Source organism: Macadamia integrifolia, chromosome 1 (genome assembly GCF_013358625.1).
Source record: "Macadamia integrifolia cultivar HAES 741 chromosome 1, SCU_Mint_v3, whole genome shotgun sequence".
Classification (NCBI taxonomy): domain Eukaryota; kingdom Viridiplantae; phylum Streptophyta; class Magnoliopsida; order Proteales; family Proteaceae; genus Macadamia; species Macadamia integrifolia.
In genome coordinates this window covers 12,461,157-12,479,545 of record NC_056557.1, presented here as the reverse complement: position 1 = coordinate 12,479,545, position 18,389 = coordinate 12,461,157, and the positions used below count along the sequence as shown (strand labels likewise).

At 37.9% G+C, this 18,389-nt stretch overlaps 1 protein-coding gene across 3 annotated transcripts in view; it reads left to right on the top strand.

The window, feature by feature from the left end:
• The window catches only part of LOC122079964 (THO complex subunit 2-like), a 55,407-nt gene that overhangs the window by 19,180 nt on the left and 17,838 nt on the right, over positions 1 to 18,389 (top strand). For all 3 annotated transcript variants that reach the window (XM_042646795.1, XM_042646786.1, XM_042646780.1), the window contains exons 11-21: positions 9,084 to 9,159; positions 9,322 to 9,515; positions 10,201 to 10,281; positions 10,664 to 10,874; positions 10,988 to 11,221; positions 11,308 to 11,388; positions 11,481 to 11,600; positions 11,691 to 11,750; positions 15,675 to 15,802; positions 17,256 to 17,352; positions 17,436 to 17,564. In XM_042646795.1, the coding sequence (XP_042502729.1) occupies positions 9,084 to 9,159; positions 9,322 to 9,515; positions 10,201 to 10,281; positions 10,664 to 10,874; positions 10,988 to 11,221; positions 11,308 to 11,388; positions 11,481 to 11,600; positions 11,691 to 11,750; positions 15,675 to 15,802; positions 17,256 to 17,352; positions 17,436 to 17,564 (1,411 nt within the window). The remainder of the gene's footprint in view (positions 1 to 9,083; positions 9,160 to 9,321; positions 9,516 to 10,200; positions 10,282 to 10,663; positions 10,875 to 10,987; positions 11,222 to 11,307; positions 11,389 to 11,480; positions 11,601 to 11,690; positions 11,751 to 15,674; positions 15,803 to 17,255; positions 17,353 to 17,435; positions 17,565 to 18,389) is intronic.

Below are 18,389 nucleotides of genomic sequence, written 5' to 3'. Positions count from 1 at the left end.
GATGTTTGAGGCTAATGTTGATTAAGCGAGTTCTGTACTCTTGAAGTTCAAATTGCTAAGTCTGCACTAATCAGAGAAAATGCTATATATAAGCTCTCCCGAATGGGGAATGTTGAGTAACTATGGTGGCTGGAGTCTTTGATCAGCAGTTTTGCGGTGAACAGTAATATGAAGTCTAAGTGCATAACATCAACAACAATTTGTTATTCATCAGTATCTGATAATGGGTTGCACCTAGGAGCGAGCTGCAACTGGGAACTGTATCCAGTTTAGTATTTTACGTTTGATGGTGCTGAAAGCCTTTTTTGGACTAAAGGCGAGTTCCATATACCTTAGCGATGATATATTAACTCCCATCACTTTTTTCTGTTTGATCCGTATCTTAAACATGTGTTTCATCTTGAACTAATGATTTCTGTAATCTTCTTTTAATTATATTTGCTCTTTCGTTGTGGAGGCATGGAACTTCCTTTAATCTTTGTTTTTAAGTTTATTTGTTGAGAAACGAAGTTTTCCCGTATGATGTTTCATAAATTTTCTTGTAATTGTGTGCTTGTTGGTGCAGCTAATCTGATCTCTACCAAATGGAACTAATGACTATGCTACAATCTATTCAACTGCATACTTGTTATTGATTTGTTATTTTTTGTTAGGATAAATTTTATTCTTGTATTATTTCATTTATTTATGATCAGCATGGAAGGTAATATATTAAGAGAGGGAATGAAAGGGATTTAACAAAAGGACTGGAGGCAATGCCATCACTAGATAACATTTATTATATGTATTTGCCATAATAACATTTTTTAAATTTATTTACCAAAATAGGTAACATTTATTCTGTCCTGTCTTGAACCCGTTGCTTGCTAGTAGTAATATATAGATTAAGAATGTTGTTATTGGATTGGACAATTGGGTTGCAATTCCGAGTCACGAATCAATGACTTTAAGTTTCTCTCCATCTACTTGTTTGATTTGTTGAATGTAGCAAGGGTTACTATATCAAAATTGATTAGATCTTTTTTTTTGGATGAATAAATGAATTCATTACCAAGAGAAGAAAGACTATACTAGGGGATGAAAATAGGGGGGGGGGAAATCTAGAAGGAACAAGCCCAACATGCCCAGGGGGGACAAAACTATGCACAAAGGCAACAAACCAAAAAGGGCCTAGGAGAACTAAGGGGAGAGGGAGGGGGAAAAGAATGGTAGAGGGGAGGCCCTATGATATAACAATAAGCTTGTTCCTTGGGGTATTTCTGACAGGGCGAGAGTGCTGAGAAGTAATCTTAGAGGAGACGACAAAATGGATGGCATTCCAAACCTTGTCAAATGAATGAGAGTTGAAGGTCCATCTATGAAGGTTCCTCTCCATCCAGATATGGTTGCTGGTAGCACAGAAGGCGAGCTTTCCACTAATGTCACAAATGGAAGAACCAACATAAGTCATATCAACCCAAATATTCTCTACTAAGAGGGAGCATTCTTCTTCTCGCAGGCCAGCAACAACTAAGAACCTTCTTCCAAAAAGTGGTGGAGAAAGGGCAAGAAAAAAAATGGTCAACATCTTCTGTAACATTCCAGCAAAGACAGGAGGAGTGAAGATAAATTTATGGGGAGGAGGAGGGGAAGAGATAGAGAGAAAGAGGAGATGAAGAGAAGGAAAATTTCTAACATGCAATAAGCGTATTAAAACAAGACAACCCATTCCTATAATGTGTGACGGCGAATTCATGGAGCAAGAGAGAGAAAGAGAGAGGGTGGGAGGGAAGGAGGAAAGGAAAGAGAATGAAACTTTCTAAGCAACAGGAAGCTGAACCATAAGTGATGTAGATAAGTCACTTAGGCTTATTTTATTGCAAATAAGCCTTGGGTTGTGTTATGTATGTGTTGGGCCTTTGATCCCATGGGTTTTCTTTGAAATGGACCACTTTAATAGGCCTAAAATATGGGTAGAAGGTAGGAAAACGGGATTTTATTCATTAGTTTAATTAGTTGCTATTTAATTCAATAAAGACCCATTAGACCATTAGTTGGTTGTAAAGTCCTATATGGACTATTAGTTAGTTAGTCCTATTTCATGTTGGAGTCATAAAGTCAAGTCCAAGTCCTAGTCCTATTTTGAATTCCTAGTTGTAGTAAGAGTGTCTAGTCCTATTAGGAAACTAGCTCCTAGTATTAGTATGATTGTAAACTTCCCCTCTATAAATAGAGAGGCATATGTACCATTATTGGACAGATTTTGAATGAAAGAAAGTGTGCAACTAAATGCTTAGAGCATCTAAGATAGCTGTGGGTCAGAAGCCCAGGCTGAGATAGCCACTTCTGTTATTCTCTTTCACCCTTCTCAACCCACCATCTGTTTTATTCCTCTTTTTTTTATTTTATTTGCTGTAACATTCAAGAGGTATAATTCAGATTCTGATAAAAGTCTACAGAAATCAGAACCGATCAGCAATCCTAGTGGGAGTAGGAGAGAGATCAATCTCCTCTCTTTCTCCCTTCTGTACTATGTTCAGTCAGGTCTTTAATCAGCGTATTCCAGGCCTCATAAGGGTCCCACGATCCTTACCTAGTCACTGTTGGAAGCATTCAGCTACTGTTCTTGAAGGTTTTTCTCAGTTTTCTCTCCTAGGTCAGAAAACCGAGAAAGCTTGTAACTTCACAACCAGCCGTCAGAATCCTCTCAACTTTGGGGGTTTTTGTATCCTCCCTAGGGACTATCTACGCCGCCAAGAGTGCAACTCAATCGGACTGCTACAGCCCTGGCCCACCTCTCTCTCTCCAGCTCTATAACAGGTCTGTCTCTCTCCTATCGGGTTAGGTTTTGGGCTGGTTTTGCTCGTATATGGGTATTGTATCCTTGGGGATTTATTTGATGGTATTATTTCTTTGTTTCTTACTCCTATTTGTATTGTTTGAGGTTATAAACTGCGGAGTTAGTTACTTGTAATCTACTCCTACATTAATAAGCATCATTTCCTATCTCACATAAGTGGGAGCAATCAATCAGCCGTAAACAATTTTAAGTGACATAACTCTAGAAGTGCCTTGGCAATGGTAGCTCCAAATCCATTGCTAGAATAAAGAAAACAAATACAAAGTAGGGAAGAGCCGAATAGGGGCAAACCTCCAAAGGGGAGGGAGACAAAACAAGGAAAAAAACCTACAACAAGAGGCCATTAGCCCAAAAGAAAAAAAAAAGGGGGGGAACATCATTTTTTTTGGGGGGGGGGAGAATGGAGGTTAGGAGGCCCCAAGAGACAACAATAAGCTTGTTCCTAGGGGAATCACAGACTGAACGATGACTAAGCAAACAAGTTTGGTGCTAACGTCAAAGTAATGTAGGACTAAGTTTGAAAACTCAAACTAAACCCAACTGCAGGAACTTTTAGTCAAAAGAACAACCACTAATCACCCAAAAAATAGACAATACACAACAATCCAGAAATAGGAATCGAACAGCCCTTTGTAAAGCAGAAATTTCAACTCAGAACTTAGAGTTTCAGTAATCAGATATCACACAAACTATAGGACTAATCAGTAGCAGAAAATAGGGTATTAAAATAGACCACACTCAGTAGTAACACCACAGTGACAGAACATACCAAACCAGAGTTCAATTCTGGACAGAAACACAATTGACCAGAATCAGAAAATTAACCGGACCAGACAATGCCCTGGTCTGATGAGTATGGTATCAGGATCGAACCTCCCTCCCAGCAAGGGGAACACTCGATCCAAAGGGGCAGTCAATCCGATGGCTAGATAGTCCAGTAGGGGTGGTCGATACTTCGAGAATTCTGGAAAAACTCATGTCTGAAATTAACACTAGATTAGTTCTCTTACCTGAGATGCAGAACAATAACAGCAGCAATAATATAATCAAAAAAGAATAAGATCCACTTGGGCTTCTCGCCGCAGAGTGTCGATCTCACCGCACAGTGTCGATCGGATCAAACACCAATCCCTAATCCTTGATCAACACAAGGAACTCCATTGAAGCCAGCGGCAGCAATGAGACTCTTTTTTTTAAAACAAAAAATCGTGGGCCTTAGTATGGTGCCCTTCTTTATTTATAACTCAGTAGAACCCACATGAATGGGATTGGCTATATGGATCCTAGCCCCCCAATCAGCTCTATTCGAGGTCATACTAGAGAAAGACCTAGACTATGCGTGTCTTTCCTCAAGACTCTACTAATGGCTTAGATACTGTACTGAACACAACCAATGGGCCTTTATGTTGGATAGGGTTTTTTTTTGGTTGTAGTATACTTTTGAGATTTGGATTTCAGTGTGCTAGATTTGCCTGGGCCTGGCTGGTCAAACTGATGGCAGTTAACCCAATTCAAAGAATGAGTGGTTCACTCCACGTGAGTGAAGATTGTTCAAATGACTGGGAAGTTGATTGGTTGTCTGTTGGATGGATACTATTGCTATACCTATCTGACCCTGTCAAGACTGGGAAGTTGATCCACCTACCATGGTCAGTGATGATTGTGGGTCAATGTGGACAGGCTTGTTTTCAGAGTATTGCTTGATTCTTGGTTGTAGGTTCAAACTAGATAAGTCTTGGCAGTATTTTGGTCCTATAAAGAGTTTATACGGTTCTCTATATACAAATTAAAACAGATAATTATGCAAGCCAACTAATAATTGTTGGAGGTACTAGATATGTGCTTTCACCTTAGTCTCCTAATTCATTGAGGATGTGGGGCATTCTTCCCCAATATTGTGAATATTGGAGTTCATTACTTTTTCACTTTGAAGCCATTGTTTTTCCCTTGGAGGCGTATCTGTGAGATTTGCACGTGCATACGTACCCATGAATTCTTCCTTAGAGAATGTAATGTAGGACTGGAATTGACAACCAAACCAGACCCAAGACTACAAGATCTTATAAACCAAAGAACAACCAGATTTCCACTAGAATAAACCAAATTAAATCAGACCCACAGAAACAAAGCAAACAGCAGCTATCGATTTCAGAAAGACCAGTAATATCTAGGGCTGAACAGTACCAGATGGACAGAGATAAATCAAGGACTGGTAACAGTTCAAAACAGTATCAAACAATTGGTAATTAAGGATTCATAATCCGAAAATCACAGCAGAAATCATCCCAGATCAATCGATTTCAATTCTGTCCAAAACAGATCAATAGAAGACGAAAAAAACAGAGATTTTATAGAACTTCCAATCGGCTGGTCAGAACCAGACCTAACTTGGGTCGAGTCCTCCTTGGATGCTGAAGAAGCTTTGATCAAAATTGTTGCCCCAACAAAAGACTAAAACTGCTACAGATTCCAGGAACCGATTGTACAGAAAAGAGGATTTTCTGGGCAGATTTGAAAAATAACATACCTGTTCCGATGAGCAGTAGCAGATCCTTGAAAACAAAGCTTGAGAATAATTAAAGAGCAATAAGAAGATACTCGTAAAACTCTCCTAGACTTCACGTCGCAAGGAGTCAATTGGATCAAACACCAATTTCTTCAGCCTTGATCAAACACAAGACCACCACTTTGATCACACACAAAGCAAACTCAGAAGAGCAACAACATAGCTTTTTTTCATTCATCAAATTGTGGCTCTACTAATGAGAGCTCTCCTTTATTTATAATAATGATGGGGTGATTACAAGAAATTGAAACTACCTTTAGTTTCCAAAAACTGAAATAGGAAACTAAATAACACAAGACCTCTAGTTACTAAAATTAAAAATAGAAACTTGGAAATAAGAAATTAGAAACTAACTTTTGACTGAATTTAGAAACTAACTAATGACGGAAATTAGAAACTAATTAACCCCATCAAAACCCAACTAGAAAGGAAACTAATGAAAAAGGGAAACTAACTAGTAATCCCGTACTCAATCTTAGAGCCCCCCTTTTAGACCCATAAAAGTGGTCTATTACACAATTTTTAAGGCGATAAGGTGACAGAGGCGTTTGAGGGTCTTTCGGAGCGCCTTAGCGATAAGGCGGGCATAAAATGTCGTCTTATCGACTAAAGCGTCCCTGTGTAATTTTTTTATAAAATCAATCTATTTGGCTCAAATCCTAATTGAATCCTATTACTCATATGTTAAATAAATATTAAATGTTTAAATTCATACCAATGTAAGATATTCATCAAGAAAACAAATCAATAAAGTGAATAAACTAAGTTCATCTTCATCAATCATCATTCATCATAACATATTAACATATAATATAAATACATAATTATGAAACAAAATTATAAATATAAAGAAAAGAAGACAAAAAATACAAGTATTTATTATACTTACCTCTGTGATGCCAAAATAAGTGCCTAAGCCCTAAGGTCATCCACTATATTTCTACTCCTGTCAAAGAAGAATGAAGCTCACCACTGCCGGAGCAAAATAGTCGTTTGGATTAGTGGTTCTTCCTTGTTCCTTGATTAATTCTCAAAGCCCTTTCTTAAAACCCTTGACAAAATCCAAACCCTGTTTGTGAATCATGTTTTTGTTTTGTTTGTTCTGGTTATTTTTGGTGGAGTAAAGCTGATCCCACACATCTCAAGTGTTAACAAAACCATACACCTACCAAATCTATATTTGGAATCTTCATCAAGTAATTTTAAAATGTGTTAAAAAAAAAAATCCATAAGGCGCCACTTCACATAAGGCGGAGCACTGCCTTACCATATCTAGACCTTATCAGCGCCAAGGCCTTAGCAGCGCCTTAAAAACTATGCTATTACACTCAAAACACATTGGATCAAAGGCCCAATATGTATGGAACCCAAACCTAGGCTTATTCCTAATAAAATAAGTCTATGTTGGTGATTAATCTGCATCAGAATGGAAAAGACGTTAGCGTCATGAGAGGGTTTTATCTGTCTAAGAGATCTAAGATCACACTTTCAAAAGCTCCTCTAGCAAGTTTCCAGCTTCCTATTTTTCTCTTCCTACCCTTCGTGTCTTGGTGGCAGAAAAGATTGCTCAATTCCGTGGTTCTTTCTTTGGAATAATTGGAAGGGGGAAGTGGAAATTCCACTTGGTTGATTGAAACAATGCTTGGGGCTTATCTTAGGAAATGATTTCTATGAATTAGGTGGAGAGCTGGGGGTAAAAAAATGAAGTTTATGGAGGAAAGTCATCTAGTAATATAAACGGCTAAAAAATTGGGAGGGTCTTGCAATGATACTTATCTGACCCCGTTTTGAAGAGGCATGCTGGCGAAAGGGCAAAGATAGTCCGTCAGTGACACCTAAGTGGGAAGTGGGAGGAAACTGTCTTGGAAGGATTCTTGTTGTGCGGAAATACTTATCCTTATAGAATTTACTTTCGTTTTTATCTCTTTATCAAGGATGCAATCATGCAAATGTGGCTGTGTTTAGCAGATGCAAGGTCCACCTGTTTCTGGTCTCCTACACTTGGTATGAACTGGAATGTTTGGGAACTTAAGCAGATGGTTGCTTTTACTCAAATTTATAAGAGGTTCCTGTTCACTACTGTTTCACCTAAAAGCTCAAACTGTTAGGGAAGGGCAGTGGTAATGTATACATCAACACTCCTGCATGTGCAGGCCAAGATTCCATGGTCATTGCATGTGGAGCTCATGCAGCACTGAGGGAGAAGAAATATTTGGGAAACTCTTTCAATGCACTTCCAAGGAGTCGAACAATTGAACCCCCCTGCTCTGATACCATGTTCATTACTGTTTCACCCGAAAGCTGGAACTGTTAGGGAAGGGCAGCGTCATGGAAGACTCTGCCAGCTTGAAGATGGCACAATCTCAAACGATGGAATTGATTTTTCATATTATTTTCTAATGTTGATTAACAGTGGATATGCAGGCATGCATTCTTCAAGAGATCATGAGTTTCTCTTCCTCAAACAGACCAGAAATGTTTAGGTCCATGGTGGTTATGGCTGTATGGGAATGGGACAAGTTGGGAGTCGTGGTATGTCCTCCCAGTGACCGTTTTGGAGCATATTGGGAGGAAGAAACAATAAGGCTCTGAATTCTTATTTTGAACTAGTATATAAGGTCAAAGGTGGCAGATATATGGCTACATAAAATTCTTCTGCTGTGTCTCAGATGTTCCTACCTCATCAATTGGATGAAACTTGGTCGTATTTCTTGTAGAGCTTTGTACTTGTATCTTCTTATTTGGCGCAGGTGGCATATAGGATAAGTATAGTAAGTCTTTTATCAATAAAAGCTTCAAATAAGCAAACAAGAGTCTTTTGATACATGCTCCGGAGGTGTTTGATGATGCTAATTGGTGTGTTCGAAGTAGCCAGGGTTCTGATGGAGATATTTAGGAAAAACTCTACACCTGGGCTTGCACCGTCCTCCTAGCTGTCGATGTATCATCTTGTGGAAGACGCTCCCAAGGAATCCAATGGTTTACAATGGCTTGCTTTCTTTCTTTCAGAGACTTGTTTGCTTGAAGTTGCTCGTCTCTTGGATTGGCCTTTTGTTGAGTTTAAAGACACATCAATCCCAGCTTCTGGGAGCAAAAATATTCCATCTTATGAGGAGCATATAATGTAATTATTCAGTGTATTTCGTATGTGGATTTCTCATCCCTCCATGTAGATCTATATTTGTCTGTCTATCTGCCTGTGTGCATGTGTATATACAATACCATTGATGCTCTTTTAGTAAGGATGGGCCTGGGTTTTTTGTGCATTCAACAGTTATTCTTTCGGTATGTTTATGCTGGCTGTTTGTTGAATTACCCAAATTTGGAAGCATTGGTCTTGTAGCATGAGAGATTCGGGCAAGTTTCTCTAATGGTTACTATTTGATGGGTTCTGTCAGTCCATATGTAAGATTCAGGGTATTGTTTTTGGGTCATCAGAATTCTTGTAATAGAGATTTCTTTTCCTCCCATAATTCTGTTCCTCTGCATGATTCTGTTCCTCTGCATGATTCTGTTAGCGTCCTATTCCATATGTTTCCTTTGAATTTGTAATTGGTTATTTGTTGATGTTCTCTAATGCCAAGTTGTTAATAATTGATTCATGATCTTCTAAGTATTTCTTCTTTAAATGAACAAGGTAATGTTTTCATTCTGTAATAACTTGCTTATTCATTTCAGATATGCACATCTGCTTCCGATGGATGACGAGGCATTTGAGAATTATGATGCATTTTCAGCAAAGCGTTTTGATGAGGTATATGAATATATCAACCAAATGAAATTGCAGATGTGTTTTCTGTCGTCTTTGGTTTAGCCAGGACATGGTTCCATACAAGAAAATTCTCAGAATGTGCTCTGCAAATTTGATTGGTGCTTATACAACTTTTGGAATTGTATGATTTCGATTGTTATGCAGGCTAACAAAATTGGAAAAATAAATCTTGCCGCTACTGGGAAGGATCTGATGGATGATGAAAAACAAGGGGATGTGACAATTGACCTTTTTGCTGCCTTGGACATGGAAAGTGAAGCTGTTAAAGAATGCTCCCCTGAGATGGAAAATAACCAAAGTTTGGGTTTGCTTAGTGGATTCCTTTCAGTGGATGACTGGTAAGTAGTTCTTTTGCATTTTCTGCAAACAACCACGGCTGTAGTTGTTTTCATTGATTTGAATCATTATGTAGATTTTTCCTAAATTGATTGATAACGATTTATGTAGCAGGTTCACTTGATTTTTCTTTGTTCATAAGTATATTGTCTAATATTATAGTTTGATTAATTGGAGCTTCTCTGTAGGATCCACCTTTCTCTTAAATCATATATTAGATGTAGAAAGAGGTATGTAGTTTTGGAGTGATAGCTTTGAAACGGTCATATGGTGTACAAATAAGTGCCTGATTCCCTTTCTATATGACATATAGCTTTACTTATCCATTAGTCGTTTGAAAGTCATGGCTTCAAGTTATGTACTGCTAAGACCTGATCTAAAGCTACCTTGAAGCTATGGATTCTCTTCTAGGTGGGCATTCTTCAAGTTTTTGCCCCCATTCCTTTTTTTTTTTCTAATGCAATGAATAATTGTGGAGTAACTTTTCAATAGTAGGTCTGGAGACAGACTGCTCTTGCCACCTTTATGTGCCTCTTCACATTCAAACCCAACTGGAGGATGTCACTTTCTGATGTCCCATTCAAATTATATATATATTTATGTTTCTGTTTTGTCTAGGTAAGAGTTGATCCACTTAAAGTTGCATTGTCTCAAATTTGCATATTATACCTTTTTACTTGATTTCAGGTATCATGCTCAGATGCTGTTTGATCGTCTCTCTCCACTAAATCCTGTGGCTCATGTACAGATTTGTGAGGGCTTATTTAGGTAATCTTCAAATAATTGGTTCTTCATTTTCAGCTGTGACAGATTGGGGTAATTGTTGTTTATATGTACTATTATGGTTTTAAGAAATGATGCCTTCTTTGTTCTCTCTTTCTCCCTCCCCCCCCCCCCCCCCCCTTTTCTCTTTTCCTGTTTTGAGCTATAAATGAAGGATATGCCATCAATTCATTGAGTAGTGATCAAAGAAAAATTCTATTAAAGGGTTGGGCAAGGCACCCATAAAAAATAGTGTAAAATTCCTAGAAACCTACATTCTTTTCTGGGTTCTGAACAACTTTTGATATCCTTTCGTACAATATCATTAATCCAATTATTTCTTTTGTGAAAAAAAATTTTGAGATAGTTTTTTATTAAATATGTCTAGGATGATTGAGAAATCGATCTCTTCAGCATACAAAGTCACTTGTCAGGCACACTTTCAGAGTATTGGGTTGCCATCCAGATCTGCTTCTGATAACATGGAAACGAGTGCACCCTCAATTCAGAAATATTTTATTGATCTTCCTGCTGAACTCTTCCAAATGCTTGCTTCTGCTGGTCCTTATCTCCACCGTGATGCTGTACTGCTACAGAAGGTATACCGAATTATCCTTCGAGCTTCTTCAATTTTTCTGGGCTATTGTTTCTCTTTGAATCATGTTATGGTATGTACTTATATTGCGTGGGTTTTCTTTATTCTTAATGGAAGGTCTGCAGAGTATTAAAAAGATATTACCTGTCAGCATTGGAGCTTGTTGCTGATGGAGGAGCTACTCAATGTGGTGATGGGGGGAGTCGAGATCCTCGCTTGCGCTTAAAGGAAGCTCGGATGAGGGTTGAGGAAGCCCTAGGTACATGTTTACTTCCTTCGTTGCAGTTGATACCTGCAAATCCTGCCGTTGGACAAGAGATATGGGAAGTACTGTGTCTCATCCCTTACGAGGTCTGGATTACACTACTGCTGTTTGCTTCTTCCATTTGATATTTATATACATTGCTGGCAATTTGCTTGATGAATTTGGTGCTTAGGTGCGTTATCGTCTGTATGGTGAATGGGAAAAAGATGATGAGCGAATTCCTATGGTTTTAGCTGCAAAGCAGACAGCGAAGGTGCTTTAATCTCATTTGAAACTTGGTCTTTCTCTTGGCTGTTCGCACTTTATGGTTTATGTGTACCTTATCTGTACTTTATGATCCTACAGTTGGATACAAGAAGAATCTTAAAACGGCTTGCAAAGGAAAACTTGAAACAGCTGGGTCGAATGATGGCGAAACTAGCACATGCAAATCCAATGATCGTACTTAGAACAATTGTTCACCAGGTACATACTTTGTCTTGGAGATGCTGTGGCTGAACTCTTGGCAAAGTCTACTAAAGTCAAAATGACTTTGTGGTTTGGGACTTTGTACAGATAGAGGCTTACAGGGATATGATCACTCCAGTTGTGGATGCATTCAAATATTTGACTCAGGTGTGTGATTTCATGACTTTTTTTATGGGCAGCCCTGGTGTACATGGTTGATTAATTGCATTTTAGGCTACGTAAGAAATTTTGGGATCTGATGATATAACTAACGTGCTTTTACTAATATAAAAGATTGGCGCTTATTTATCAAAGTCAAACAAGAAATCTTTTGAAATTTGACTTATGCCCAGCAAGAAATCTGTTGCACGGTCAGGAAGCTTGTTTGTTTTATTTTATATCAATAAAGGCGAAAGATTGACTGGAGCCAGGATGGTCTACCATCACTCGGTAAGCGATTTTATATCAAATCAATAAAGACTTTCCTTTGTTTGATTGCTCGTTATGGTTGTCACGGTATCTAGGAGAACCAACACGTTGGAGGGGGTTAAAAAAAAAAAAAAGGTGACACCAACAAGGTGACCAAGGCGCCTAGATGTCTAGGTGTTGCCTTGACAATACTTTAGTTTGATTGCAGGAGCAAAAAAGGGCAAGGCATCACAATGACACCTGCAGAAATCTCTCCATCTTCACATGCTTCATGTTCCTTCTCAAGGACATGAACTAGAGCTAGTCGATTATCAACATAACTGATCACAATTAGAAAACTTGTCACTGTTACACATCTCAAACTCCTCACCAAAGCTGGTGCAAAAGAAGGTTAACACTTTAGATCTATCCACCATTGTTAGGGTAGATAACACCATACCTATATGAATTTTAGTATAATACATAGGTTTCGTCATTCCTTTGTTTTCCCTGTGATTGTTATTTGGAATTGAATTAATGTCTGCCTAATAGTTATTCAACCGAAAAAAAAAAAAAAAAAAAAAGAAATCTGCCTAGTAGAAGCTTATTTTATGTTACTGAATTTTTTTTCTCTTTGCTTCTTTTTTCTATTACCATTGATGGTTGCTACAGCATTTTAATTTTTCTAACATAAAAGATATGTCTTATATAATTGTGGTTTGGAACTATGAGGTGTGGTTTTACCTGTGGAGTTTGTATCAGAATTTATCCTTTTATTTCTTTGTCTTAACATTTTGATCATAGAATCCAAAGGGAAGTTTGCCTTGTGTGTAAGTGAGGAGAACAGTTCTATTAATAGTGAAATGTAATAGAGACAAGGTGATGTAGATTGAGCTGTCAAAACGAGAGTTCAATGCTGGCCCAATTCTGATTCAGGTATGGTTCAGTTTCATACATCGAACCAGCCTTATTTTTCTCCAATTGGATCAGCCAACCTGCTGTTATTGTTCACGCAGGTACTGTTCCTTGGGGTCCAATATTGACAGCTGGCTTGGAAAAGATGCTGCCAGCACTTGTTAGGATATTAGATATTAGTTTCTATTTTTATTTCTTTGTTTTTATCCTGGCAAGCAAGCTTTGTAACTTAGGAAGATCTGTTTCCTTTTTTAGTTAGTTTCTATTTTCTTATTGAGCAAGTTACTCTAGTTAGTTTCCTATTTTGTTAGTCAAAGAAGTTTCTGTTTATAACTTAGGTTAGTTTCCTTTTTGTGTTTAATTGTTAGTTTCTAATTTATTCTTACTTGGTTAGCAAGTTAGACACAGATTAGATTCAGTCTATTAGTTTCCTTATTTGTTATTTCTTTATGTCCAAGTTATGTAAGGCTATTTGAAGCCATTGATCACAATGAAAAAAGAAAAGATTGAAGTTTATGAAAATTGAGTGTTTACACATGGCTGAGATCGCTATTACTTTGAGGGGTGAGATACCCAAAACCTGAAGGGTGAGATGCCCATTCACTAATTCTTCTTCCACCCCTCTCAACCCCTCCATCGAATTCTCTTTCTTTTCTTATTTTCCTTTTATTTCTTTGCTGTTAGAGAGTGTTTGAGAGCTAGAACCAAGCCTATTGGAGGACATCTTCTCTATTCGGCCAAAATTATAGATCCTGCCTGGGATTAGGATTACTTGTGATTCTAGTCTTACATTACAAGGGGGTCAGGATCCAAACAATGCATGGTAGAACACCCCTTCTGGCCAAAAGACAATACAGTAGAGTACCATAGCACCATATCAAAGAGGTAATCCACTATGACCTAAATTCAGATGAATCACAAAATGAAATCCAGAGGTCTGAGAAGCTCATCATACAAGTTATTTTTAATATATTAATAGTCACTTGTACTGTTGTACCCATGGTTTAAAGTATCCGTATTGGGTATCTTATCGGAGGGGTGATTTTAAGAGATGTATCGTATCGTGTCGGAGAGACAGAAGATACAATACATATGCATGGAAATGGTTAAGAAACATATGGAAATACATAGGATATATGCAAAATACAATTTTGAAGCACAAAACACTATTAATAAGTATATGTCATATATGTCGTGTATAAAAAGGAGAACAAAGTATGACGAGACAAGGGCATTGATTGATTATATATGAAGGATGAGGTTTCTTACATTTATTACCATCAATTTTTTTAGGTATCGTATTGGCATCTTAAAGATACGAGATGTATCGGTGGATAGTGGATACAGAAGGATGCTTAAAACCATGCTTGTACTCGGACAACATTGCTATTGAAGATCCTGTCATTTCTGGCCTTCCAACGGCACCAATTAATAGCCTTTGGGATTAGTAGCCATAACCTCTTTGTCTGCAACTGATGGTTACTGTAGGATGTAGAGCATAGAGATGAGCCACTAGTGTAGTATCTGTGTTCCATGGATTACTTTTTTGAACTTTCGTCATAATTTCTATGTTTTTTGTTTGATAATTAGAAAATCTATTATGGGAAAAAGAACAAAGAGGCTGCCAGAATATTTGATTGGATTTTTTTATTTGTCTGCTAAGACTTCAAGAATGGAGAGTTAGTTATCATTCATACCGTCTACCAAGAGCTGTTGTCTAAACTTAGGAAGTATTCAACTCCTAGGTCTCTATGTTTTGTTTGGCTGGGTAATTTACTTTTTTCTGCACATCTTTTATCTCACTGTAGCACTCCTTTGCACAGAGGTTTGATGGCGTTATGAGTCATCACTATTAGAATCAGAGTCGTCCGATGCTACTGGCTGTCTCTCTAATACTACCTCGTCTAAGTGTTCCCTTGCCTTCTGCTTATCCAACCTCTTTTTTATTCCTCCCTTCATGATGGCAGCCATGGCCTTCTGCACATTGTTGCCTTCAGCCCCAGAAGGAACAAAGCCATGAGCATGTTGCATCCTTCAACTACGAAAGCATGCTAGACATCTAAAAGTACCAAGGAAGAAATACACTACATCTTGGGTGATCCGGAAATACATGAAGAGATGATGGGACAGCTTTATAACTGAAGTAATGAAATGTATTTTGTTATTCAAAAGCTTGACTATGTTTAGGCTTGATTAAAGCTGAAGCAAAAAGGGACAGTGAAAAGGCCTGTTGGACAGTGTATGGGGCTTATAGTTTATAATACTAATGTTTGTGCTGAGGCTTGAATCAAAGCATGGGGCCAAGGGTCTGGGTTGGCTGGCCTTGGACCCTGAATAAGCCTTCAATACCAGTTGTCAGCCTAGTTTAGTAAGCACAAATGGTATAACTGGAAAATTCTTAGTCGGATGTATGGTTAGGTAGTTCATGCCTAATGACCGCAACTTTTATGCTTAAGAATTACCATAAAAAACAAAATTTCTGCTGTTCTGGAGAAATTTTAGAACTTCAAATTTTTACATGTTTTATTTATTTATCTTCATGTCTAAAAATTATTAATGTATGTGTGTGCATTTGTGCGGGTTCTCCGGGTTCGTTACTTCTCTTGTTAAAACAAATAATGCCTGAATATATCCAGCACTGTAGTTTTCTTGTCCCCAAATTTACTAACTATGATTGCCTGTAATTAGGTAAAGAGTAGGAAAATTATTTTTGTTAACATCATTATTATCATTCTTATTGTTCTGACGCATAGAAATATGTTTCTGCAGCTTGAGTACGATGTTTTGGAATACATAGTGATCGAGCGTTTGGTGCAAGGGGGGCGTGAGAAACTAAAAGATGATGGACTTAATCCATCGGATTGGCTTCAATCTTTGGCTTCCTTTTGGGGCCACTTGTACGTTTCATTATCTTGCAATATTTTATCATATTGTACTAAATCATATGAATGTTGAGTAATTTATCTGAATTATTTCTGTTTAATTGTTCCCATTATCAGTTTCTCAGAATGTACTTAATTTTGCGTCAGTCAGAATGCTTTGATAATTAACTGTTAATTTCAATCTGGTCTGTGATAAGGGTCCATTCTTAATTTTCTTTTCTACAAATGCTTTGTACTTGTTCAAAAACTTTGACTTATGTGTGTGTGTGGGTGTGGTTGTGTGCACTCATGCATGTTTAACATAATTAGTTGTCATATGGGACTGGCAAAGGGAATCACCCAAGAATTTTCTTCTTAATGATTTGGTGTATACTATTCTGTTAGGAGTAACATTTTATAGTGTGAATGTATTGTCGTAATGAGTACATTATACAATATTCTGTGTGGCAAAGAGCATGGTCTCATCACTCAATTTTGTGCAAGAACACATATTTTTAAATGCAATAAGAAGTCATTTTTTATATGAGAAGAAAAAAGGGGTGAGAGATCCTTACCTTCTCTTCAAATAAAAGGGGTGAGAAATGCTAAGGGTTGTTTGTGGAACTCTACTTTCGTTTTCCCAATCCAACCATGGTTATGAAACAAACTCCTAAAAATTCTTCAGGAGCCGGGACCACGGAAATGACTAACCCTTTACCCGTAGGATTCCCTAGAAGCTAAAGCCAATTCATCTTGGAAAATTCTTGGATTTCTTCCTTTACAAAGTTTGGCTCCTATTCGCTGGCTTGCTAAGCCACCTATAATTTATTTATAAGTTAAATGTGTCTCTATGGGAATACACAATTACCTGTTGAATCCCAACTAGAGCTATCTACTTCTTCCATGTCTCTTGGTGAAGTGCAGTGCATTAGAAGATGGCTGGTTGTGTATCTTTTTAACCCGCCATATTTGTGATGGAGGCCAAACTGAAAACCCAGTCTTGGGCCCTAATTTTATCATCTTAAGCATTTCTTACTTCCTACTCTTGTAAGTTTCTTTAATATCACTTTTACCCCCCTTATGCTTTGTATTTTGGCATATGAACAATAAGAAGAGAATTACTTGGAAAGTATGTCACTCACCTTGGCCCCTACCTTGGTCCCTTGGCCTAGTCACATAGTGGCTGGTCATTTCCTTGGTTGTTGGCTCACTTTGTACGATGGTAACTATGTGTATGGCTTCCTGATTCTTTAACTTGGTTTTGTGGAGCTTATTTTATCACGATTCATACCATTATAGGTTGATTACTTGCTTTGGGGGCGGGGTGTGGTGGTGGCATTCTGATATTTGGGGGAAAGTTTATAGACATTCTCTAATTCTATTTTTTCGATGGATTTGTCATCCATCTGGTCAATTAAGATATATGGATCAGGATTGTTCTTTTGACCTTGCTGCGTTTGCATCTTAAATCAACTACTGAACGTTGCAGGTGTAAGAAGTATCCCTCGATGGAACTGAGGGGTCTGTTCCAGTATCTCGTGAATCAATTGAAGAAGGGGCAGGGAATTGAGCTTGTTCTTTTGCAGGTGTTTAAAATGGTTCTTCCATTTTGGTGTGCCATTATCAATGTTAGAGATTTAATGCATTCTAATTTGCATGAGTGATACAGGAGCTTATCCAACAAATGGCAAATGTCCAGTACACCGAAAACATGACAGAGGAGCAGCTGGATGCATTGGCGGGGAGCGAGACCCTACGATGTCAAGCTACATCTTTTGGGATGACAAGAAATAACAAGGTGCTTGCTGATGACTTCTAATACTTTGATCATTTTGGAGAGTTTCAGAATAGTCCTTGGACGGATTTGTAAATGAAGATGTCGCTCTTTAACTTCCATTCACATGTAGATTTGTCACCTTACTATTTTGCTAGGATTATGAAACCACAGAAAAGGTATCCTAACCTCAATGCCTGTAATTATCCCAGGGCTTGGCCATTCTGGTTAAAGATTGGACCTTGGATCAAAACTATGGTTTCTTGAATAGTTTGTCAGGGGAAGAAAAAGAGTATTTATGGTTGGCGGAATATGATGAAACTTGAAAGGATTAATGGGGAAGGGATATCTAATTGGCGAGGTGAGGAGAAAAGTGATTTCTGGTGTGACTTGTGTTGGTGGTGATTGAGGAGAAAACAGGAAGTCAGGGAGCTTTATAAGATGCAACTATTGCTAATCTAGGATTTATGCAATTGATTCAATAATATCGGTTTTGTTATAATTATATGAAAATTTCAATGCACTTTAAGGGATTTACCTACCTGCTTCGGGCCAGAACTTGACCAATCAGATGTGTGCAAGGTGCTTTGTGATATGGAAAGATTAGGATTCTGTAGATTCCATCATTCTCTTCCCTTATTATTCTATCACTTGGACCCACCTGTGTACTGCCATGTGGCAGGTTGTGCAAGGTCACTTCCAAATATAGCTAGGCGTAGTTGCACTTAGAAGCTTCATTGTTGAAACGAGGGTTAGGAAAATATATCCTTATTGGTTTATTTATCAAGCTCCAATAGCCTAATTACCAGATCCATCTCCGTTTACTTTAAGCCAAGACTAGCTATAGCC